The sequence below is a fragment of the Aquarana catesbeiana genome, linkage group LG01, assembly GCF_042186555.1.
Source record: "Aquarana catesbeiana isolate 2022-GZ linkage group LG01, ASM4218655v1, whole genome shotgun sequence".
Classification (NCBI taxonomy): Eukaryota; Metazoa; Chordata; class Amphibia; order Anura; family Ranidae; genus Aquarana; species Aquarana catesbeiana.
In genome coordinates, this window is record NC_133324.1 from 63,967,383 (window position 1) to 63,994,089 (window position 26,707).

At 43.5% G+C, this 26,707-nt stretch overlaps 1 protein-coding gene across 1 annotated transcript in view; it reads left to right on the forward strand.

Moving 5' to 3' along the window:
* Nucleotides 1-1,088: 1,088 nt before the first annotated feature.
* CFAP53 (cilia and flagella associated protein 53) overlaps nucleotides 1,089-26,707 on the forward strand; it is a 34,460-nt gene continuing 8,841 nt past the window's right edge. Inside the window, exons 1-7 of the mRNA XM_073619548.1 lie at nucleotides 1,089-1,242; nucleotides 4,676-4,773; nucleotides 8,138-8,367; nucleotides 18,155-18,328; nucleotides 20,333-20,636; nucleotides 24,284-24,502; nucleotides 24,729-24,945. Coding sequence (XP_073475649.1) covers nucleotides 4,696-4,773; nucleotides 8,138-8,367; nucleotides 18,155-18,328; nucleotides 20,333-20,636; nucleotides 24,284-24,502; nucleotides 24,729-24,945 — 1,222 coding nt within the window. The 5' untranslated portion in view covers nucleotides 1,089-1,242; nucleotides 4,676-4,695. The remainder of the gene's footprint in view (nucleotides 1,243-4,675; nucleotides 4,774-8,137; nucleotides 8,368-18,154; nucleotides 18,329-20,332; nucleotides 20,637-24,283; nucleotides 24,503-24,728; nucleotides 24,946-26,707) is intronic.

The following is a 26,707-nucleotide window of genomic DNA, read 5'->3' on the forward strand; positions in this document are numbered from 1 at the left end:
CGATGTTATGACGTCACGCCCGGCCTCTGCATTCAAACAAACGCCGCCGCCTCGGCTGGGAAGCCGAGATCGTTTTTTTTTTTTTTTTCCAGGCTTCCCAGCCTAGAGGTGAGATGTGGGGTATTATTGAGAAAAAAAATTTCAGGGGAAGACTCCCACTGAGAAGAGACACAGGCGGACCATGCTGCTTAATAAAGGATACATTTTATTAGAAAAATATATTTAATACACAAAGAGCCAAGACCAGGTACCCACCACCAACACCAAGATCATATTAAAATATGACGTTATTGACCCCACATCTCACTGTAAAGAGGACTGATCATGCCATAGTCCTATTACAAGGGATGTTTACGTTCCTTGTAATAGGAATAAAAGAGGCCAAAAAATGTATTTATTTTTTTTTTAAAAGTGTCAAACTAAAAAAAAAAAAAAAAAAAAGCAAAATTAACAATAAAAAAAAATTTAAAGCGCCCCTGTCCCCGTGTGCTCACACGCAGAAGCGAGTCCCGCCCACATATGAAAACGGTGTTCAAACCACACATGTGAGGTATTACCGCAAACGTTAGAGTGAGAGCAATAATTCTAGCCCTAGACCTCCTCTGTAACTCAAAACGTAACCAGTAAAAAAATTTAAAGTGTCGCCTAAGGGAATTTTTAAGTACCGAAGTTTGGTGCCATTCCATGAGCGTGTCTAATTTTGAAGCGTGACATGTTAGGTATCTATTTACTCGGCGTAACTTCATCTTTCACATTCTGCAAAAAAATTGGGCTAACTTTACTGTTTTTTTGGGTTTTTTCAAAGCACAAAACTGTTTTTTTTCCAAAAAAAAAACGCATTTGAGAAATTGCTGCGCGAATACTGTGCGAGAGAAAAAGTTGTGCCATTGTATTCTCAAGGGTCTTTGCTAAAAAAAAAAAAAAAAGCATATATAATGTTTGGTACTTCTATGTAATTTTCTAGCATAAAAAAATATGATGTTTACATGTAGGAGAGAAATGTCAGAATTGGCCTGGTAGGTAAGCCAGGCTGTGATCAGACCAGGAGTTTAGAGTCAGCGCTCTGGCGCCCTCTGCTGGCCGCTTTGCAGAACGACACGCCCCTCCGGTGTTCTAGCTTTGTTTACATCCTGTAGCTAGGAGGCAGGTGAGGTCACTTCCGGAGTCGGCGGTTGCCGGGAAACAGGAGATGCTGAAGGCGAGCTGCTCCCAGGAATACTCTCAGGATCGCTCTTCTCTCTGGTAATGTGTGCTGTATGTGAGCTGTGCGTGTATTATAGACCTCTGTGTGGGCTGTGTACACCCTCCTCCTCTGTATAGGGGTCACCCACCCTTTAAGTGGTGGACTACAAGTGCCAGCATGGCCTGCCTGGGGTTTATAGTTCAGCTGGACCTGGGCTCACCTTACTATGCTTTCCTCATTCATTAATAACAATAAGAATGGGTTTTACTGCATGCTGGATCATTATAAAGAGCACCAGCATTGCATGGTTCCTAAGAAATACAGGACAACCTTGGACTGCGAGCATAATTCATTCCGAGAACATGTTTGTAATCCAAGGGACTCGTATATCAAAGCGAATTTCCCTATTAGAAATAATAGAAACTCAGATGATTCCTTCCACAACCATTTATTCATATAAAAATGATTACAGTCAGCAATACAAAATAGAGAACAGTATATATGGTGTTTACAGTATATATGGTGTATACAGTACAGTATATATGGTGTATACAGTATATATGGTGTATACAGTGCAGTATATATGGTTTATACAGTACAGTATATATATGGTGTATACAGTGCAGTATATGTGGTGTATATAGTGTATACAGTACAGTGTATATGGTGTATACAGTACAGTATATATGGTGTATATAGTGTATACAGTACAGTATATATGGTGTATACAGTATATATGGTGTATATAGTACAGTATATATGGTGTAGACAGTATATATGGTGTATACAGTATATATGGTGTATACAGTACTGTATATATGGTGTATATAGTGTATACAGTACAGTATATATGGTGTATACAGTACAGTATATATGGTGTATACAGTACGAGGCCAGAGATCAGGGGCAATACGAGCAGTAGAAGGATCACATTTTTAATGTAAAAAAAAGTGGAATTACACTCACAATGTTAAAAACAATATCCTGCGTTAAAGAGTCTGGTGCTTATCCATGTAAAGCTGCTATTGTATACAGTAAAGCCGCTGGTGTATACAGTATTGTATGCCAGAGGTCCGGGGGTGCCGGTGGCTCCCAGCGCTTCCTGGAGAACTCGGAGACACTCCCAGCTGGGTGGGGTGGGCGTAATGCACATTCGGAGCACCGTAAAGCCGCTCGTTTATACTATAAAGCCGCTGGTGTATACCGTAAAGCTGCTGGTGTATACCATAAAGCTGCTGGTGTATACCGTAAAGCTGCTGGTGTATACCATAAAGCCGTTGGTGTATACTGTAAAGCTGTTGGTGTATACTGTAAAGTTGCTGGTGTATACAGTAAAGCCCTTGGTGTATACTGTAAAGCCTTTGGTGTATACCGTAAAGCTGCTGGTGTATACTGTAAAGCTGCTGGTGTATACAGTAAAGCCGCTGGTGTATACAGTAAAGCCGTTGGTGTATACTGTAAAGCTGTTGGTGTATACCGTAAAGCCACTGGTGTATACCATAAAGCCGTTGGCGTATACCGTAAAGCTGCTGGTGTATACTGTTAAGCTGCTGGTGTATACAGTAAAGCCGTTGGTGTATACCGTAAAGCTGCTGGTGTATACTGTAAAGCCACTGGTGTATACCATAAAGCCGTTGGTGTATACCATAAAGCCGTTGGTGTATACTGTAAAGCTGTTAGTGTATACAGTAAAGCCGCTGGTGTATACTGTAAAGTTGCTGGTGTATACAGTAAAGCCCTTGGTGTATACTGTAAGGCTCTGCTGGTGTATACTGTAAGGCTGGTGTATACAGTAAAGCCACCAGTGTATACAGTAAAGCCACTGGTGTATACCATAAAGCTGTTGGTGTATACTGTAAAGCCGCTGGTGTATACAGTAAAGCTGCTGGTGTATACTGTAAGGCTGGTGTATACAGTAAAGCCACTGGTGTATACCATAAAGCCATTGGTGTATACAGTAAAGCCGCTGGTGTGTACTGTAAAGCTGCTGGTGTATACAATAACGCACTTGGTGTATACTGTAAGGCTGGTGTATACAGTAAAGCACTTGGTGTATACAGTAAAACCGCTGGTGTATACAGTACTGTATGTGGCGAGAGGTCCGGGGGTGCTGGTGGCTCCCAGCGCTTCCTGGAGAGTTCAGAGATATTCGGGAAATGTTGACACTTGCGGATGCTCTGAATGTGCATTATGCCCACCCAGCTGGGAGTGTCTCCGAGTTCTGCAGGAAGTGCTGGGAGCCACCGGCACCCCCGGACCTCTGGCCACATACAGTACTGTGTACACCAGCGGCTTTACAGTATAAACCAGCGGCTTTACATGGATGAGCACCAGACTCCTTATTGCGGGATTTACATTGTGAGTGTAATTCCACTTTTTTTTTTTTTTAACATAAAATCTGTGAACTGTGATCCCTTTACTGCCCGTCTTACAAGACATCGCTCACATATCAAGTTACAATAAAAAAAAAAATGTTGCTCGTCTTGCAAAACGTTTGTATACCACATTACTCACAAACTAAGGTATTACTATAAATACGAGGGTGATATAAACCACGGGTACCCCATGCCCACTTGTGTGTTGTCAGAGAGGGGCGCTCATGGCTCCCACACGGTCCTCGTCTTTTTTTTTTTTTCTTTTATATCATCCAGATGGAGGAGGGGAGAAGCCTTCTGATATGGTGAATGGATTGCCAGTATTAAACCAAAAATCAAACTTTTATTATATTGCATCTGACCAATTCTTAGATGTGATGGCTGCATTCGTTTTCTTTTTTCTCTTTTTTTCTTTTTCTTTTTTTTTTGTTTTCCGTGCTTCCTTTTTTAACTCACCTTTTAATTTTTTCTGTAAAAGTGAATTAATACTTTTAGGCTCCTTGCAGTGGGTTTATTGCTCCCTGACCACCTACCTACAAGCCAGTGAATACACATTTCCGTGACGAGTTGCAGTGCAGGGTGGCAATTTCAACATTGCATGCAGAGTTTGACTGGCAGCACTGCCTGACAAACTTTCCCATGTAAGTGAATTGGACCTTGATGCAACCGCCGCCAAACCCTTGGCTTTCAGTGGCAGCGCGGTCGTGCAATGCAAAATCACCATTCTGCAGTGAAAAAAAAAGCCCTGTTTCTGCTACCGCCCAAGGAAGGTTAGAAATCAATATAAGAAGATAGAGTCTGCACTTAAAGGGAAAACACATGCAAATTTACATGCAAATTGTTGAGATGACACATCTAGCGAATAGGAGAGGCAGTGCTGAGCTCCAGACATCATTGACTCAATAGGCAGTGAAGCATTTGAGGCTGATGATGTCCCCAGAGTTTGATCCTTTTTAGACAAGTGAAATATGGCACCTCCCAGATCAGTGAGTTGAGTTGTTGTTGTTGGTTTTGGCTGTATGTATTCCTGATCAGCATCTAACAGTTTGACGTTTGCCGTTGTGCACATCTATCTGTAACCAATCACCATATTGGAAAAATTCTGTTGTTCCTGTAGATATCTGAATAGAGGGAGCCATGATGATGCTAAGCCAAAGAAGCAGACCACTGCGCTGCAGGGAGGTGACCGGGCCCACCCCTCATTCGGTGGCCGTGGTAAGTCTTTCATTTGCTTAGAAGATGACAAGGTTGGATTCCACTAACACATACCATACAGTACATCTGGAAAGTATTCACAGCGCTTCACTTTTTCCACATTTTGTTATGTAGCCTTATTCCAAAATGGATTACATTCATTATTTTCCTCAAAAATTCTAAAAACAATACCCCATAATATTTGTTTGAAATCTTTGCAAATTTATTAAAAATAAAAACCGAAAAAAATCACATGAACATAAGTATTCTAAGGCTGCTTTCACACTGGGGCGTTGGGGGCGTCGGTGGCAAAGCACCGCTATTTTTAGTGGCGCTTTACTGTCATTTAAGCAGTGCTATTTGGCCACTAACGGGGGGCTTTTAACCCTCGCTAGCGGCCGAAACAGGGTTAAAACCGCCCGCAAAGTGCCGCAGCAGAGGCGCTTAGCCTTCGGTTTGGCGGCGCTGCCCATTGATTTCAATGGGCAGGGGCGCTTTAGGAGCGGTGTGTACACCGCTCCTACCATCCTGCAAGCGCACCGCTCCAGTGTGAAAGCACTCGGGCTTTCACACTGGAGTGAGAGGAGAGGCTCTTTACAGGCGCTATGCAGTCACTATTTTTAGCACTATAGCACCTGTAAAGCTCCTCAGTGTGAAAGCAGTCCAAGCCTTCACCATGACGCTCAATATTGAGCTCAGGTGCATCCTGTTTCCACTGATCATCCTTGAGATTTTTCTACAACTTGATTAGAGTCCACCTGTGGTAAATTCAGTTGATTGGACATGACTTGGAAAGGCACACTCCTGTCTATATAAGGTCCCACCATTAACAGTGCATGTCAGAAAACAAACCAAGCCATGAAGACCCAGGAATTGTCTGTAGACCTCCCAGACAGGATTGTATTGAGGCACGGATCTGGGAAAGGGTGCAGAAAAATGTCTAAAGTATTGAAGGTCCCAATGAGCACAGTGGCCTCCATCATACATAAATGGAAGAAGTTTGGAACCACCAGAACCCTTCCTAGAGCGTGCCGCCCAGCCAAACTGAGCGATCGGGGAAGAAGGGCCTTAGTCAGGGAGGTGACCAAAAACCTGTTGGTAACTTTGACAGAGCTCTAGCATTTCTCTGTAGAGCGAGGAGAACCTTACATAAGAACAACCATCTCTGCAGCACTCCACCAGTCAGGCCTGTATGGTAGAGTGGCCAGACGGAAGCCACTCCTCAGTAAAAGGCACATGACAGCCTGCCTGGAGTTTGCCAAAAGACATCTGAAGGTTTCTCAGACCATAAGAAACAAAATTCTCTGTTCTGATGAAACAAAGATTGAACTCTTTGGCCTGAATGGCAAGTGTCATGTTTGGAGGAAACCAGGCACCGCTCATCACCTGGCCAATACCATCCCTTCAGTGAAGCATAGTGGTGGCAGCATCATGCTGTGGGGATGTTTTTCAGTGGCAGGAACTGGGAGACTAGGCAGGATCGAAGGAAAGATGAATGCAGCAATGTACAGAGACATCCTTGATGAAAACCTGCTCCAGAACGCTCAGGACCTCAGATTGGGGAGAAGGTTCATCTTCCAACAGGACAACGACCCTAAGCACACAGCCAAGATAACAAAGGATTGGCTACGGGGACAACTCTGTGAATGTCCTTGAGTGGCCCAGTCAGAGCCCAGACTTGAACCCGATTGAACATCTCTGGAGGGATCTGAAAATGGCTGTACACCGACCCCCCCCCCATCCAACCTGATGGAGCTTAAGAGGTCCTGCAAAGAAGAATGGGAGAACCTGCCCAAAAATAGGTGTGCCAAGCTTTTAGCATCATACTCAAAAAGACTTGAGGGTGTAATTGGTGCCAAAGGTGCTTCAACAAAGTGTTGAGCAAAGGCTGTGATGCTTATGTATGTGAGATTTTTATTTTATTTTTTTAATAAATTTGCAAAAATTCCAAACAAACTTCTTTCACGTTGTCATTTTGGGGTATTGTTTGTAGAATTTTGAGGAAAAAAATACATTTAGTCCATTTTGGAATAAGGCTGTCCCACTGACATCATAGTTGGGGAAATATTCCTCCCACTGACACCAACAATGGGGCACTATTCCTCCCACTGACACCAACAATGGGGCACTATTCCTCCCACTGACACCAACAATGGAGCACTATTCCTCCCACTGATATCAGAGATGGGGAAATAATTCTCCCACTGACACCTGTAGTGGGGTTATATTCCTTCCACTGACATCAAAGACGGGGCACTATTTCTCCCACTGACACCAAGAATGGGGTACTATTCCTTGCACTGATAATAGATATGGGGAACTAATTCTCTCACTGACACCAATGATGGGGCACTATTCTTCCCACTAACACCAACAATGGGGCACTATTCCTCCCACTGATATCAGAGATGTGGAACTAATTCTCCACCTAACATCAAAGACGCATCCCACTGACGGAAATGATGTAAATTTTTGTAATCCCAATGACCACTAAGCCTATGGCATTTTTTCCTCTCACCGGCCATAGTCTAGCCCCCCCCCCGTAGAGTTTGAAGGGTTGAAGGGCAGTAGACTGGCCATTTGTTTCGAAAGTTTAGAGACCCCTTCAATATGGCATGGCCACATTCCCTGAGGGGGCACAATCATGATGCCCTTCATTCATAATGTATTGATACAGAGAGCAATGGTGAGCTTAACTTGCCAGTGCTGCTCTCTGCATCTCCAAGAACTGCCCATCTTTGGAGAATATTGGGAGAAGGAGAGGAATGTCAGGTGTCCAGTCGGAAGACATTGGAAAAAGTTAAGTATATTTTTGAAAAAAGAATAAATACCATGTGGGAGGCCTCAAGGGGAAAAGAACAGTCCAGGAAGGGGGAGAACTTAGTGGCTAAAGTTGGGCTTTAAAAGGTCATGCCACCCTTGATATTGGTGTTTTGGATATATACTGGAGCATCCAGAACTTCGGAGATTGAGTTCCAAGCTTTGCCCGATTGCCACAGCTGTTATAAAGGTGATCCAGTTGGCTGAATCAGGTAACATGGGTGCGATTCGATTGCAGTGCAGTAAAAAAATTGCATGCATAGTGCGATTTAAGCCAAACAAAAATAAATGGGCTCAAATCGCACTCCAAAGAATCGGATGTCATTTGAAGAGGAATGCGGTGCGATTCCTGTCTGAATCACATGCGACTTCCCACACCGCATTGGTGTGAACCAACAGCTTTACAAATGGGGGTAAACTAATGGAGCTTCATGCTGTGTACTAAGAAAGAGAAAATATTTTACAGCTGGCCAGAACCTATTTTCTACTTTTTATGGCAACATTTCTCTTTCAAATGTGAACCAGGATATGAATTAATCGGTGATTTTTCTACTTCTCCATGCAGAAAGCCAAATTCCCTACCAGCAGGCCAATGGACTACATCACACTAGAGCGCAGGAAGCGGGATGACCTGCGTGAGCAGATGTTGGCCTTCACCAAGGAGAACAACTATAAAGGTTTGAAGAGCAAATGGGAACTGCTCACAGATCACAAGATTCTGCACAACACGGTCCAGAGGAAGGTGAATGAGACCATGGAGGATTACCAGAGGCAGATTGAGGAACGCAGAGACAGGTCATTATTACTAGTCATTAAATCATAATGTATAAACCCAAGAACAAAAATGTCATATATTGCTGATTGCAGCTTACCACTATAGTGTAGGGGCTCAATTCCTTTTCTTTTTTTTTTTTTTCTTTTTTTTAGGCCTCTTTCACACGAGGGGTCGCTGACATCCGACCCGCTCCGATCCGAAAAGTGTAACGGAGGAAAACCCTACTTTTCCATCCGTTTTCGGATCGGATCGGGTGACGACGGACACTACGGTCCGTCATCATCCGATCCCCCATAGGGGAGAGCGGCGCTCTGACAGGTCCGTCGCTGCACAGTGTGCAGCGATGGACCTGTCATCTTTCTGCTCAGCGGGGATCGGCGGAGCGATCCCCGCTGAGCAAGCGGGTGTTCACGGGGCGGATCATCACTGATCCGCCCCGTGTGAAAGAGCCCTTAGACTTTTTTTTTCCCCTTTATTTACACCTGGTAAGCCTAAAAATAACAAACTTCCTCTTCATGTCTAAACTCACGTCTTTCTTTGTTTATCTCCATTACATTGTGGATTGAAGGGACGAGTCGTTTACGCAATAAAGATAAGAATGTTTCTGCTGTTTTTTCATCTCGAAGGAAGTCACAAGGATACTGCATTTCTGGCAGGATCAACAGATATTTTCGGCATTTGCTGAAAAAGTTCTTTAGCCTGAAAAAAAGAAAACGAATGTTGTCACCACATTTAACCACTTCAGCCCCAGAATATTTGGCTGCTGAAAGACCGGGCATTTTTTTGCGATTCGGCACTGCGTCGATTTAACTGACAATTGCGCGGTTGTGCGACGTTGCACCCAAACAAAATTGACGTCCTTTTTTCCCCACAATTAATGCTTTCTTTTGGCAGTATTTGATCACCTCTGCAGTTTTTTTTTTTGCGCTATAAACAAAAAAAGACTGACAATTATGAAAAAAACACAATATTTTGTACTTTTTGCAATAATTAATATCCCCATTTTTTTTTTTTTTTTAAAAAGCACGTTTTTTCTCAGTTTAGGCCGATATGTATTCTTCTACATATTTTTGGTTAAAAAAAATCGCAATAAGTGTATATTGATTGGATTGCACAAAAAGTTATAGCGTCTACAAAATAGGGGATAGATTTATGGCATTTTTATTATTTTTTTTTTTTTTAACTAGTAATGGCGGCGATCTGCGATTTTTATCATTATGGCGGACACATCGGACAATTTTGACACATTTTTAGGACCATTGGCATTTGTACAGCGATCAGTGCTATAAAAATGCACTGATTACTGTAAAAATGTCACTGGCAGGGAAGGGGTTAACACTAGGGGGCGATCAAGGGGTTAATTGTGTTCCCTGTGTGTGTTTCTAACTGTAGGGGGAGGGGACTGACCTAGAGGAAGTGACGGATCGTGGTTCCTAGCTATTAGAAACTCACGATCTGTCACTCCTCACAGAACAGGGATTTGCGTGTTTACACACACACGTCCCTATTCTGCCTCTCGTGCCCGCGATCGCTCGTGGCCGGCGGTCATCGCAACCGTCGGCCACGAGCATTGGCACCCCCACAGTGTGGCGGCGCGCACCTGCTATCCCGATCCCGCAAGCCGATGTATAGCTACAACGGCTCGCTGGATCGTGCTGACCTGCCGCAGTATAATGACGGCGGCTGGTCAGCAAGCGGTTAAAGCCCAAAAGCGGGAAACTTGGAAATGATCCCTTGCAGTAAGGCTGTGGATGTAAACCCTCACATATACCCAGTGAAGTGAACAGCCTCAGATGATACACAGGGCTGAAACAAATCTCCATACATAAGTTTTAGTTTTAAGTATATCTGCTGTCTTCAGCTTTATATACTGTTTAGAAAGTTCAAATTGTGTTACGAGATTTTCTCTTCCTGGTTAGCACTGCAGTGAAGTCTGGACATACAGCCAAGATAGCTGTTTGGAGGAAAGGCATACCCCCCTCTCCTCATAGGTAGAGATTTGAGAGCTGTTCCTTGAATGGTTCAGCACTCTGCTAATCTATGTATAGCATCCTCCCCAACACAAAACTCCTTGTCAGAAGTTATCAGGCTGATAACAGAAGAATGGTGCAGAAGAAAGCTACAGGATACAGTGCTTTGAAGAGAGATAACAAAACACTGCAGATATATGTGCCCAGCTTAAAATCTGGTTTACATCCACCTTAAAGGGAATTGTTTTCTTTTAAAATAACAAAGCTGTCATACTAATCTGCTCTGTGTAACGGTTTTGCACAGAACAGCCAAGATCCTCCTCTTCTCGGGTCCCCCACCAGCGCTTCTGACCCCTCTCCCCTGCTGAGTGTCAAGTGGCTTGCTATGGGGGGCACTCATGCATGCTCGCTCCCCAGCCCCACGTTGTGTGTCCATTGACACACAGAGCATAGCTCGGCCCCACCCCCCACTCCCCGCTTCCTCCTCACTGGCTGTGATTGACAACAGTGGGAGCCAATGGTAAAGAGCCAAGAGTGCCACTGCTCTTGTGCACATCACTGGATCAAGATCGGACTCAGGTAAGTATAAGGGGTGGGTCTGGAGGGAGAGGGACCTGCATGCAGAAGGTTTTTTACCTTAATGCATAGAATGCATTAGGATAAAGAATATTCTGCCTTTAGAACCACTTGAATTGCTCATTTAGGTCTAGGGGGCTTGTTAAAATAGATTTATTTACCCGATGCCCCACTCCTCTGTGCTACTAGACCAATCCCCACAGTATCTTCTGCCCTATACTCCAGCAGTCTAAGGCAATGTTACGGTCAAATAAATGGTGACACCATACATGTCATGTTTGTTAAAATCCCAGGTCATCTAGGTGTACCCATTGCCATGTATTCCAACTGGTAAACCACAGGTCCTATATCCTACTTCCCGGGACAAAATCGTCACTTTGGTCTAATATTGCAGAAGGGTCAAATATCAGTCTAATTTTAGAGAAGAGTCAGATATCAGTCTACTATTAGAGGAGGGTCAGATATCAGTCTACTATTAGAGAAGGGTCAGATATCAGTCTACTATTAGAGAAAGGTCAGATATCAGTCTAATATTAGAGAAGGGTCAGATATCAGTCTACTATTAGAGAAGGGTCAGATATCAGTCTACTATTAGAGAAGGGTCAGATATCAGTCTACTATTAGAGAAAGGTCAGATATCAGTCTAATATTAGAGAAGAGTCAGATATCAGTCTACTATTAGAGAAGGGTCAGATATCAGTCTACTATTAGAGAAGGGTCAGATATCAGTCTACTATTAGAGAAGGGTCAGATATCAGTCTACTATTAGAGAAGGGTCAGATATCAGTCTACTATTAGAGAAGGGTCAAATATCAGTCTAATATTAGAGAAGGGTCAGATATCAGTCTAATATTAGAGAAGGGTCAGATATCAGTCTACTATTAGAGAAGGGTCAGATATCAGTCTACTATTAGAGAAGGGTCAAATATCAGTCTAATATTAGAGAAGGGTCAGATATCAGTCTACTATTAGAGAAGGGTCAGATATCAGTCTACTATTAGAGAAGGGTCAGATATCAGTCTACTATTAGAGAAGGGTCAAATATCAGTCTAATATTAGAGAAGAGTCAGATATCAGTCTACTATTAGGCCCCTTTCACACTGGGGCGGTGGGGGCGTCGGTGGTACAACAGCGCTATTTTTAGCGCTGCTGTACCGTCGTTCTTGCAGTGGTATTCGGCCACTAGCGGTGCGGTTTTAACCCCCGCTGTCGGCCCAAAAAGGGTTAAAATCCCTCGTACAGCGCGGCTATAGCCGCGGTATTGCCGCGGTATAGCCGCGCTGTCCCATTGATTTCAATGGGCAGGAGCGGTGAAGGAGCGGTGAATACACCGCTCCTTCACCGCTCCAAAAAAGTGGTTTGCAGGACTTTTTTCACCGCCCTGCCTGCGCACCGCTTCAGTGTGAAAGCCCTCGGGCTTTCACACTGAACAAACAGCGGAGGCTGTTTAGGGGCGGTTTGCAGGCGGTATTTTTAGTGCAATACCGCCTGCAAACCGCCCCAGTGTGAAAAGGGTCTTAGAGAAGGGTCAGATATCAGTCTACTATTAGAGAAGGGTCAGATATCAGTCTACTATTAGAGAAGGGTCAGATATCAGTCTAATATTAGAGAAGAGTCAGATATCAGTCTACTATTAGAGAAGGGTCAGATATCAGTCTACTATTAGAGAAGGGTCAGATATCAGTCTACTATTAGAGAAGGGTCAGATATCAGTCTAATATTAGAGAAGAGTCAGATATCAGTCTACTATTAGAGAAGGGTCAGATATCAGTCTACTATTAGAGAAGGGTCAGATATCAGTCTACTATTAGAGAAGGGTCAGATATCAGTCTACTATTAGAGAAGGGTCAGATATCAGTCTAATATTAGAGAAGGGTCAGATATCAGTCTACTATTAGAGAAGGGTCAGATATCAGTCTAATATTAGAGGAGGGTCAGATATCAGTCTAATATTAGAGAAGGGTCAGATATCAGTCTAATGTTAGAGGATGGTCAGATATCAGTCTAATATTAGAGAAGGGTCAGATATCAGTCTACTATTAGAGAAGGGTCAGATATCAGTCTACTATTAGAGAAGGGTCAGATATCAGTCTACTATTAGAGAAGGGTCAGATATCAGTCTACTATTAGAGAAGGGTCAGATATCAGTCTACTATTAGAGAAAGGTCAGATATCAGTCTAATGTTAGAGAAGGGTCAGATATCAGTCTAATATTAGAGGAGGGTCAGATATCAGTCAAATATTAGAGAAGGGTCAGATATCAGTCTAATATTAGAGAAGGGTCAGATATCAGTCTAATATTAGAGAAGGGTCAGATATCAGTCTACCATTAGAGAAGGGTCAGATATCAGTCTACCATTAGAGAAGGGTCAGATATCAGTCTACCATTAGAGAAGGGTCAGATATCAGTCTACCATTAGAGAAGGGTCAGATATCAGTCTACCATTAGAGAAGGGTCAGATATCAGTCTACCATTAGAGAAGGGTCAGATATCAGTCTACTATTAGAGAAGGGTCAGATATCAGTCTACTATTAGAGAAGGGTCAGATATCAGTCTACCATTAGAGAAGGGTCAGATATCAGTCTACTATTAGAGAAGGGTCAGATATCAGTCTAATATTAGAGAAGGGTCAGATATCAGTCTAATATTAGAGAAGGGTCAGATATCAGTCTAATATTAGAGAAGGGTCAGATATCAGTCTAATATTAGAGAAGGGTCAGATATCAGTCTAATATTGCAGATGGGTTTGCTATCAGTCTAATATTGCAGTACCAGTCTGTATAATGATTTGATTGTTCTTTAGTTGCAATCTTTGACATTGGAACCATTTCACATAATTTAATAGTTATGGAGTTAGATTGTGTGGTATGAGCAGGACTAGGCAGGGGGTGTGCCAACCAGGCTGACTACAAAGCTAAAGGCACAGCATGTGTCAGGATGTAAACTGACCATCCCGTCACAGATCTGCTTCTGTACTTGGCATGGTCAGAATGCTAGAGGAACACAAAAGGACTGTCATGATGACCAGACTTGGGGCTTGTTTAAACTTGTGGTGGTCTATAAAAAGCGATCCGAATGCAGTTCGCTCTTCAGTGAGCATTTGACAGATGGTAAGGAGACATTGTATTGCCTCCTGACTGCCTGTTTTACCCTTTAAATGCTGGACAACTGTGCGGCAACCACACACATTGTGCGCGGTTGTGGGACCATTACAAAGAAGTCCCATTAACTTGAATGAGCCCTTGTTTGGCAGGTGGTGCTGGCTGCAGAACCCTTAAAAATGCGGCTCAACCACAGGGTTTTACTAGCCCCCTAACATCAAGTGTAAATGAACCTTTGCAATGAATTAAGATACATACTCAAGAGTTACTATTGGCTGAGAAATGCATGTAGTACATTTTATTGTTAAAGTGGTATTAAACCCAAAACCAAAAATGTCATTTATTGCAGCTTACCAATCATTAGATGTGATGGCTGCATTAGTTTTCTTTTTAAGGAGTATTCCCCCTCTGTTTTCACCTGGTGATCCATCCAATAACACACCTCCTGTATCAGAGTGCCTACAATCAGAGGTGTCCAACCTGTGGCCCCGTGCGGCCCAAGAGAGTTAGGCATGCGGCCCGAGCATATCTTTTTTTTTTTTTTAAAGAATTTTTATTGCGCACATATCAGAATAAGCATACATGAAAGTAGTTAGGATTACAACATCCAACAGAAAATAGAAATTACATATCCAGTACATCATTATCACACATATCCACCTTTTCTGCATGTGCCACGTGGATTTCCATTCCCATTCTACTTTTGTAATATATGTGCATTTTTTTTTATAGAGAAAAAAACCAAAAACCAAAACACAAGAGGAAACCTCCCATAACATTAAAACAAGCCCCATTCCCCCCTCAGATGTCCGCATTCGGTGTTCCGAGCACTAATAAAAAGACTCTATGCTCTACCTCCGTAAGAGGAGAAAAACCCCCCTATCCTCCCGTCCTCATCAAATTGAGAACAAAAAAAGAAAAAAACAGCCCTTACTGTCCAGTATTCAGTGGCTCTTCCTCGTCCAGCGTGTTTTTCGAATCCACCCATCTAAACCAAACCTTCCTAAATTTCTTGGGAGCTCCCCTAGCTTCATAGGTCATCTTGTACATCAGCACCTCCGCATTAACTATTTTTATCCACATTCCTAGTGTCAACTGTTCCTCATGAATCCAGCGTCTGGCAATAAGTTTCAGCACCTCAAAGTATAGGATCCTAAGAAACAATTTAGTACATGTGTTCATCTCCTCCTGGTCAAAGACCCCTAGGAGACAGCGTAAGGGTGAGCAAATGTTAGGTAAAGCAAATTTATCAGAAATAAATTTGGTTACCTGTGACCACAATGGCCTCACCTTTTTGCATTCTCATACCATGTGTAGGAAAGTGCCATCTTCCTCCCTACATTTGTGACAGACAGCTGTTTCCTTTCTTTGCATTTTGTAAAGTCTAATAGGAGTATAATACTGCTGATGAAGATACCGAAACTGAATCATTTTGTCCGTAGATGAAATAACAGACACCAAATACGTGTCCAGTACCTCCTGCCGCTGCTCCACCGACAACTCCGGGACAACCTCTACCCACCGCTGCTTAGCCCTTGCCGTTACTATCTTTATCCCTGGTCCCACCGCCCCGTAATATCTAGAAATTCACCCAGATGGTTCGGGGTCTATCAGAACCTTCTCCAAATCTGTATTCTGGACCAGAATTGTATCCCCACCAAACTGCACCTTCGCCGCGTGCTGCAGCTGCATATACCGAAACAGCCAAGTCCTGGGTATGTTAAACTGAGCTCTCAATTGATCAAAAGTGGACAGACGATCATTCTGACAAATCTGGTGCAAGTACTTAATACCATATTGTGCCCAGGTCTTTTGCCCGTCCGGCAGTTTCAAAAGTTCCCCCAGAGACCCATTGTACCATAGCGGACTGTTCGGGGACAATGCCAATGACGTATCTTTTCGCCATTGGGAGCACAAATGAAATACTTTCCCAGGGAGTGCCAGAACTGGTCCCACCTTCCTCCCCGGAATCCCCTTCCTATAGAGTATATTTTGGAGGGTTTCTTGAGAGGTAGCCACTGCAGCCTCCAACAACGTAGTGGCGTTAGGTTCCTGTGGAAAAAGTCGCCAGTGCAAAAAAACTAATTGGGAAGCCATGAGATCCGGAAGTGCCAACCCTCCCATTGTAACTGGTAGTTTCAATATCGCCAGGGACACTCTGGGAGCTTTAGCTCCCCAGAGTAATCCCACAACTATGGAATCAATGTGCTTAAATATTCGCAACGGCACAAAAACAGGGGAATTCGAGAGAATGTAAAGAAATCTAGGGAAGAAAATTATTTTAAATAAATTTATCCTGCCCAACAGACTGAGCGCCAAGTTCCTCCACCTCTGTACCTTCTCCCGAAAATTTCCCACAATAGGCGGCCCGAGCATATCTAGAGGGATGTCGGGGATGCTGTGCACGGCATAGCAGGCGTGGCCGACACTGGCAAGCCTAGCACAGGCACTTCTGAAGGGATGCCGGGGATGCCTTGTTTGGCATAGCATCATGTGGCAGGAAATGCAGGGACTCTCCAGGCAAGTAAGTGCCACATGGGCTGATCTAGAGGGGAGCCCCCCCAGATTCCAGTTGCACGCCCACAACCCCCCCATTGTCCCCACACAGCACATAGTTGAAATCCGATCGTTAATTTTTTCTGCTCATCAGCTATACGTAAGCCTAGTACACACACTCAGTTTTTTTTTTCCGTTCAACTCAGTGGGCTGAACAAAAGCAAAAAGAAAGATTGCTGTACTAACACAAGCGATGTTATTCTGGCGATTTCCCCCCTCTGTGCTATTGTGTTCTGACAAGGGGACTCCACTATATAGACACAGAATGCCGGACTTGGCCCCGCCCCCCGGCACCTGAGTCATTGGGTTTGATTGACAGCAGCGGGAGCCAATGGCTGCACTGCTATCAATCTATCCAATCAAGAGCCGAGGACCCCGGCAGAGAGGAAGAGCATGTCTCCACCAAGGGAACGAAGGGCTCAGGTGTCATAGGATGCATTAAAGTGGTGTTCCGGCCGAAATTATACTTTTTAAATAAAAATACCCCTATAATACACAAGCTTAATGTATTCTAGTAAAGTTAGTCTGTAAACTAAGGTCTGTTTTGTTAGTTTATAGCAGTAGTTTGTTATTTTATAAACTTACAGCAGGCCGTGGCCATCTTAAGTGTGGGCATCTGAAGCCAGACTGTATTTCTTCCTGGATCTCATCCTTGCAGATCTCGCACATGCTCAGTGCAGCACAAGCAGTGTAATAGGTTTCAGGTCAGGTTTCCATAGCAACGGCAGTGTCAGAGGAAGTTGCCGCCCCTTTCCAGAAGGCATTACAAACAGGAAATGATGCGATGGGCCACGGCCATGGAGGAGGAAGTGAAAAATGAATATAGCAGATATACAGTAGGTGCTGAGAAAAAAAATAAAAACATATCCAATTTGCTTACAGTGCACAGTTTAGTGAGGGATGCTGAAGAGTTGTAAAAGTGGGTGGAACTCCACTTTAAGGTGAAAAAACACGAGGGTTTACAACCCCTTTAAGCAGCAAGAACAACAGCATTTTTTTTATCCTTTTGGGATACAGGGTTTAAATAAATAAAAGCTGATCATTGTTAAGCCCCCCTGTGAGTGTTAAATTGGTTGTCTCATCCCTATAACTGATACATCTGCAGGACAGCTTGTTCTGTTGAAAACAACAGACTTACTGGCTGGATCATAAGGTGAAAATAAAGGAAAGAAAGCCTAAAAAAGAAAACGAATGCAGCCATCACATCTAAGCCTTGATAAGCTGCAATATAATAAATGTTTGCTTTTGGGTTTAATACCACTTTAATGATAATAGACATAATGAATTGCCCACAATATTTATGTGTATTGGTTTCTTAAAGTGAACCTGTTCTTCATTTTTAAATGGTAAAACTAAAATTCCTGGCTTGGCGCAGACACTGCAAGACACCAGCTATTACCATTATCAATCAGAAAAGCCTCTACTTTAGCCCGCTATGATTTTCCAGGATGGCAGCCTATTATTTTGAATGAGCTACCCTACCCTAACGCAGTACATAATGTGTGTTACTACAGCCCATTAAATGAAAATGGGTCCTTCAAGGTTCAGGAAGGAATCAAGGTTCACACACAGGCTTGACCCATTCTATTGTTTTATGAGACAGACTGAAGACCTTGCTGGAAACAGAGGAGCTGAAGTACATCCAAGAGATGGAGTCCATGGAGGAGACCACTCTGGAGAGGCAGGCTAAGATGAGGGAGAGAGCCAGGAGCCTCCGAAAAAAACGAGAGACGGAAAGACTGGCACTGGTGGCAGAAAAACGGGACCAGCAGTTCAGGTAACACATGACCGCATTACTACCGGAGCCCGGCATGAGATAGAAGTCTGTACATTGTAGAATTACTTTGGTCAGAAGGTTGTTTGGAAGATATGGGAAGAGTGGTTGTTGGTGAGCAAATTCTGAACAGAAGGTGATAAGAATGTTTATCATCTCTTCAGTAGTCTGCCCACTTCTTCCAGTGACATTAGTTTATGGAAGTGCCAGCTCCTATAACCTGCGCATTCCTGGCTTGGGGCTTTTTGGATCCTTTGAGGGAGATTTACTAAAACCGGTGCAGCTGTGCATCAAAAACCAATCAGCTTCCAGTTTTTATTGTCAAAGATTACTTGAACAAGCTAAAGTTAGAAGCTGATTGGCTACCGTGAGCAGCTACACCAAATTCTGCTTCCTCCAGTTTTAGTAAATCCCCCTTTCATGTCTGTGCTACTGGGGTTGATTTACTAAAACTGGTGCACTCAGAATCTGGTGCAACTGTGCATGGTAGCCAATCAACTTCTAATTTCAGCTTGTTCAATTAACCACTTCCATACCACAGGCCGTCATATGATGTCCTCGGTTTTCACTGGAGATATCTGAATGATGCCTGCAGCTACAGGCATTATTCAGATATTGTTTTTTAGACCTGGCGATTCTGAGCACCATAAGAATGAGCATAGCGGCTGTTTAGCTGCTTGATCCTTGGTCCTTAGCGGCGACGGGAGGGGATGTCCTGCCCCCTCCGGTGCTTCTCCGGTGTGATCAGGGACCTGGAGAGCGAATCGGCCGGCAATGCAAGAGAGGCATAGAGATTTCAGAGAGACCAATGGTCCCTGGCAATCTCTATGATTCTCAGAGGCCCTGGCGCGATGTTATGACGTCACGTCCGGGCCACATAAGTAAACAAAGCCGAGATCTCGGCTGGAAAGGCATCAGGTCGTCAATTTTTTTTTTTTTATCTGATGCTTTCCAGCCTGCAGGAGAGATGTTATTGACCCCACATCTCTCCAATAAGAGGACCTGTCAAACACTATTCGTATTACAAGGGATGTTTACATTTTTGTTATAGGAATCAAAGTGATCAAAAAAAATTTGTTAAAGGGAAAGTGTAAAAATAAAAAATAAAAATAAAATAAACAATAAAAAAAAAAATTAAAGTGCGCGAGTTTGCACGCAGAAGCGAACGCATACGTAAGTTGCGCCCGCCTATGTAAACGACGTCCAAACCACACATGTGAGGTATCACCGCGAATGTTAGCGCAAGAGCAACAATTCTAGCACCAGACCTCCTCTGTAACTCTAAAGAGGTAACCTGTAAAAAAATTTAAACAGTCGCCTATGGAGATTTTGGAGTACCGAAGTTTCGCGCAATTTTAAAGCGTGACATGTGAGGTATTATATATATAAAATGTTTGGTGGTTCTGAGTAATTTTCTAGCAAAAAAATGATGAGTTTTACATGTAGGAGTGGAGGAGTGTCAGAATTTGCGTGGTATGGAAGTGGTTAAGCTTGACAATAAAGCCTGGAAGCTGATTGGTTTCTATGCAGAGCTGCACCAGATTTTGCACTCTCCGGTATTAGTAAATTCCCCCTCCATAGCATTGTGCTTGGTGTTAAAAGGTACGCATGTAGTAACTCCAGAACAAAAAAAAGCAAGTAATGAGGAAATGCAAAGGGTTAATAGGAAACAACCTAGTGGGCCACTAAAAAGGAGGAAAGAATGATTTGGGCTAAGGAATGAGTCAGTTAACTTAGAAGACCCAATGTTTAGCATGGTGGGTGGCCACTTCTTCAGGTGTGGGGTTCAGGTCATCTGACTTTGGGGAGATTTTTACTAATTTCCTGTTGTGTCTCTGAGACAGGAAGTGAGGGAAAATCCCCCAGTGGAGACAGGGATACCAGGCTGGGGGTATGCATTATGAAGAGAATAGCGATAATAATGAGTAATACACTGCAACCCCTGCCACACTGGATACCCCAGGATGTAGACTTGTAGACAAATACTCCTATATAACCTTGTTTCAGGGAGCAGTGTGAGGAGCTACGGGCTCTGAAGTCACGGATGCACCAGAACCAGGTGTGTACAGAGAGGATGGCACAGCTGGCACTGAAAGAGGAGTTGGAGAAGCAGAGGAAGGAGGAAGAGAACCTATTTGCTGAGCTCTGGGAGAACGACCGATTGGCCAAAGTGGAGAATGAGGAAAGGAAAACCCAAAGGCAAATAGATCTGAACCGGGTAATGCTGGATGTCCTCCAAGCCCAGAGAGCAGCCACCGAGGCTCAGAAAATGGAGGAGAAAAGGCTCAAGGAGGAGGAGGCCCACTTACTGGTAATGATACAGTGATTCCGATGTCAGGTGTATTTAAAGTGAAACCATAATAAGTATAGCCAGCAACTCGGAGTGCTCTTGGCATAAACTCTTTATTGGCCACATGTATAAAGACACAATACCCCAAATGCTAACGTGTTTTGGCTTACACAGCCTTCCTCATAGCATGATGCCGAGTTGCTGGCTATACTTATTATGGACTTATTGCTGTGGGAGTTGAATGGCCCAGCCAGAGCACCGGTCTCCAGCTTCTGAATCCTGGACATAGCAGTAGAGCTTGGGTAAGATCTGTTTTCTTGTATTTAAAAGGAGAGTTTTGTTTTAAAGGGGGACGGTACTGAATTTTCAAATGTAGGCTGGGTGGTTGGAGGACCATTTTAGGAAACATAAGGGCTCATTCACACCATGCGAAGTTGTCGCATCACAATGGAGAAAAATAGGGCCCTACAGCATTTTTAGGAACACTGCAAAGGAGGTATGTTCAGTTTATGCTTTGGGGTGCCAGAGAAAATATGCTGCACACTAAGGAGGTTGGGTTGTCTTTTTTTTTTTTTTGCTGCATATTGGTAATACTACACCTATGCTTTAGGCATGATCACTTTTTATCCACTTGAGATCCTTAAAGTAGAATTATAGACAAAACCTTTTTTTTTTTTCATTTTGGATATCGTAAGGAAGGGTCATAACCCTTGTCAGTTTATTTTTTGCCATTTTTGACATTCTGTGTCCCATTGGGGAGACTTGCCTTTACTTTCTGTCCTATAGCCAGAACAGGAAGTGAAAGGAAATCGCTGGCGCTCCCCTCGGGACCCCCCAGGTCAGCAGAACTAGTATCCCTATTGGAAGATTTCCCCCCTATTACTTTTCTGGGGATAACCCAAAATTTGGGAATTTGTTTTTTACTTTCACTTTCAATAATAAATGATAAACAGAACAAATAGAGAGGGGGGGATCTACCTGACGAGGACACAGACAGTAATAAAAACTGACAGGTGTTCTAATCCATCTCCACTCTATTCAAAACAAAACAAAAAATGTTTTGCCTTTAGTTATACTTTAAGCATAGGAGGCATGCCTCTAAAGTCTATTACATGGAGTTTCTATAGCATATCCCCTCTTCCCCTGCTGCAGTCACCCCCCACCCCAATATTATCAATAATTACTGGTTGTCAAAATGAAAGCCAGGAATTGCTAAGTATTACATAGCAGAAGAGGTTGTCACAATGCAGCCACTCCTTTGTAAAATGACACTTGCAGATTGTCTGCAAGTGTCATTGAGTAAATACTATCAATGTATTGTTTCATCATATTTGCAATTTTATTCATATATACAGTAGTTCAGAGGTGTGTCCTTTGATCTGCACATGACATCAGTTTAAGAAACCTTACAAAAGTTTATTGCATTCCGATTTAACATCTCTTTAAAGTGGGAGTAAACTCCCATGCATGATTTTTACCAATATTTAAGCCTATAATAAGGTTCACCTATAGGTACTGTAAATATCTCCTAAATGTGCACTGTGATGTCACCGGCTGTGCGCTGAAGGAACGCCATACCCGTGCCATTCCTTCAAAGTCCTGTGCCGTAAGCGGTGGCACATGCACAGGAGTGACGTCATCGCCACTCCAGCCACAAACGCAGCCTGAGTCCGCGAACCCAGAAGGAAGATTAGGGGAAGATGGAAGCGCTTTCCAGCGGTGTCAGCGTGCCACTGGAGGGGTCCGCTCTAAGGTAAGTTTCACATAATGTGCTAGTATGCAGTGCATACTAGCACATTATGATGCTGCCTTGCAGGTTTTTATTAAAAAAAACGGTTTACTACCGCTTTAACTCCAATAACTCTTAAAGTGTTTGTAACCCTAAACAAAAAAATGGTTTCTGTGTTATACAGCACAGTGCTTGTGCTGTATAATTTGGCCCCCTGTATCACCTGAAATACCTGGCTGACCCTGCCTGGTTCTGCCCTCCCCCCTGTAAACTGACCACGGTTTATCATGGCTGTTGAGCCCTGACACTGTGGTCAGTTTACGTGCCTCCGTCATCCGCAGCTTTCCTCTCCACCTGTCCTCTCCCCCCTCCCCTCCCTGCCTGTCAGCTCTTACCAGTGCCCGCCCCCTCCCCTCCTGCTGCTGAAAAAATGTAGTAAATACACACAATCCCCTCTGTTAGAAAGCTTCCTATGCTGCAGTGTATGTGCTTTGTAAAAAATATGCCCATTACTTCCTGATTTCAGAGCGCTGCTCACGTGACTCCTCGCTGCTCCCCTCCTTCCCGGCTGACGTCTCGGCTCTCTCCTCCTCCTCTCCCAACTGACATCAGCGGGGGATTCTCAACCCCTCCCGCTGTAGCTGTCAGATCGGGAGAGGGAGCAGCGAGGTGTCACGTGAGCGCCGAGCGGCACTATGAAATAAGGTAGTAATGGGCATATTTTTTACAAAGCACAGACACTGGAGCATAGGACGCTTTCTAACAGAGGGGATTGCGTGTATTTTACAAAGTGGCTTAACAACCACTTTAATTAACCCTTTCTTTCCCTTCTGCTCTTAGCTAAATTTTTTTTAGCTGGTAATTTTTTTTTTTTTACTAGTTTTCATTCTTTTGTGTGTTTTTCTTTTTTTAATTTGTTACATTTTTCATTTGCAAATAACTTTGCCACACTGTGTACCAGAAACATTATTTTAGTGTAATTTTAAATGGGACAAATTATTTATTGTAGGTATAGAATAAAATCTATACTTTTTATTTTAGTAAAGCTACTCCTTTAAAAAAAAATAAAACCTAACAAGGGTCAGAATAGAAAAAAAATCTTTTTTTTTTTTTTTTTTTACAAATCAGGATTGCCAATAATAATACTTTAGTACTATTTTAGTTTAGTATTATTTTACTTTAGTAATGACAAAGCTATTGCTGAATAAACAGGCCCATAGTGGAAATGTAAAAATGATTCTCGTCCATAAGGGGTGTGAATTGGTTAAAAAAAGTCAGTGGACTTCAAAACAAAGAGGTAAAATCTTTTAGACTGCTGGCGAAACCCAACTTGTCTTAAAAATGCTCCCTACCCCCTCCTTACACTGGTGCTGACTAACCTATATAAGAGAGAAGTATAGACATAATATTTTCAGGCCGTTCTGATCTGGTACATGATGTGGCTCCTCTGTGTCAGCCAGCGGTGGCTGCAGGGGAGAGGAGGGGGGCCAACAACGGATGGTCCTAGGAGCCTATGGGTGATGTCACCTCTTCCAGGAACTCCAGCCATTGTTGAGTGCTCTCTCCTCTTCCCTGCAGCCACTACTGGCTGACATAGAGGATCACATGACCAGACCAGAGCGGGTGGAAAATAGGTATGTATATACATCTTTATTACACAGGTTAGTCAGCATAGGTGTTTTTAAGACTAGTTTGTTTAGCCTGGAATTCTACTTTAATTGTAGCCTTTGCAGACTTTTACCTTCTTCTCTTGCAGTGGGAGAGTAGATAATATACAGGATAAGTGCTCTCCACCATCAGACAAAGCTAATATTGTTTTAGGGGATTGGAGCATTTTTTTTTCTACTTGGGTGAACTGACTCTCTGAATAATCCTAACAGTGGAGTTCTTCCTCAGCAAAGAGATAGCAGTAACAATTATACCAATGTTCCTGTGACAGGCGGAGCAGCGGAAGCTAATGAAGATGGAGAATGAACGCGCTTTGCGGGAAAAGCAGCAGAAACAGTCCCAGGTCAGGAACATGCTGGATCATTCCATCCGCCTGAAGATGAAGCGATTGGCCCGAGACCAGCAGGAGGAACTAGCGCTTGACATGAAGATCATGGAGCAGATCATGCAAGACTCTCATGACGATACAGAAGAGAAGCGCCAGAGGAAGGTGAGGATTATATTATACTGAAGAAGACCGATGGGCAAACCTGAAAAGCCCGCTCGGCACTTGTGTTTCCTTCACCTGAATATTTATTCTGTTTAGCCAGTCTTATTATTTACACAACTCAGACAACAAAACCAGGAAGATGTCTACACTTCTTTCTGCTTAAACTTTCCAGATTTCTTTTGCCTGGCAGAGTGCTGTAATAAGTGACTTTTGTTTTCATATTTAGATGGAGCTGCAGAAAGAACAGCAGATCTACCGGCAATATCTGGCCCAACAGCTGGAGGAGGAGAAGAGACAGGAGAGGGAGATGGACAAGCTGATTGAGACGGAGCTGGAAAAATCGTGGGCCAAGAGGGCAGAGCAGCTACGGCTGGAGAAGGAGGCCAGGAATCGGCTGATGAAGGATGTCATGGCCACCCGAAGACTCCAGATCCAAGAGAAGTGTAAGGAAATACATTGACTAGAGTCTGTCTTTATGTGTGTTTCCAGTTTTTAACCTTTTCATGACCAGATGTCATTAAAGCCAAGTTGCCCATGACAAATGTAGCAACGTCAGTATGCATTGGTTTACTTGACAATAACTTTATGACTAATTATTATACAGTATATCCTGTACTATACAATTTCTAAGTTCTGCCTTTTTCTGGTCTTTCCCTAGTGACATGACACTTCAACCACACAGATTGTTTTTATTTTTCCCCTAGTGAGACCCCCCACCCCTCCCCTTTAGCACGCACACACTCAGATTTTTTCCCCATATCCCCCCTCCAACACACACTTTGGGTTTTCCCTATTTTTGTCTCTTCCAGCACACACACACACACACACACACACATACACACTACCCCTCCTTCAGCACCCTCACATTCGTATTTCCCCAGTGAAATGCCAATTCCAGCACAACACAATGGTTTTTACCCTGTATTCCTCCTCCAGCCCACACACATATTGGTCTTTACCCTCTATCCCACCTCCAGCACACACACATTGGTATTTCCTCAGTTAAATCCCACTTTCAGCACAACAGAATGGTCTTTACCCTGTATTCCTCCTCAAGCACACACACATTGGTCTTTATCCTCTATCGCTCCTCCAGCACACACACATTGGTCTTTACCCTCTATCGCTCCTCCAGCACACACACATTGGTCTTTACCCTCTATCGCTCCTCCAGCACACACACATTGGTCTTTACCCTCTATCGCTCCTCCAGCACACACACATTGGTCTTTACCCTCTATCGCTCCTCCAGCACACACACATTGGTCTTTACCCTCTATCGCTCCTCCAGCACACACACATTGATCTTTACCCTCTATCGCTCCTCCAGCATATACACACACATTGGTATTTTCCCAAATAAATCCCACTTCCAGCACAACACAATGGTCTTTACCCTCTATCCCTCCTCCAGCACACACATACATTGGCATTTCTCCAGTTATATTCCACTTTCAGTACAACACAATGATCTTTACCCTGTATTCCTCCTCCAGCACACACACACAATGGTCTTTACCCATATCCTTTCTCCAGCACACACACATTGGTCTTTACCCTCTATCGCTGCTCCAGCACACACACACACATTGATATTTTCCCAATGAAATCCCACTTCCAGCACAATGCAATAGTCTTTACCCATATCCCTCCTCCAGCACACACACTTTACCCTCTATCCTTTTTCCAGCACATGCACATTGTATTTCCCCAATCAAAAACCCACTTTCAGCTGTGTACTTGCCAAATATGCTGCAGAAATCTCCCTCCACTGAGTCTGGCTGCAGCCATTTTAACTGTGGGCAGCTGAAGCTGCTGCCTGTTCACTTCCTGGATTTACACAGACATACAGAGGCACACCTCCAGCTCTGCAGCTCTGATTGGCCCTCTTATGACTCATCCCCCCTCCCTTTCTGGCAAACTCTCACTAGAGTGAGTGAGAGAGAGCTGTGCATGATGTCATAATCCTAAGCTTTTTACCAGAGAAGAAACGGGAAGTGGGTTGTATAAGGCATTTACTGGCAGAAAAAAAATGTTTTACTATCCAAAGTTAAAACAACAAGGGAAGATGATTCAATAGATGGAAAGTTGAAAAAATGACTGAAGTTCCGCTTTAATTTCTATGTTTCTGTTACAGCCTCCATTGTCCCCAGTCCCCACTGACACACTCCTTCTGTTACTGCCCATTGTAATACCCTCCACACT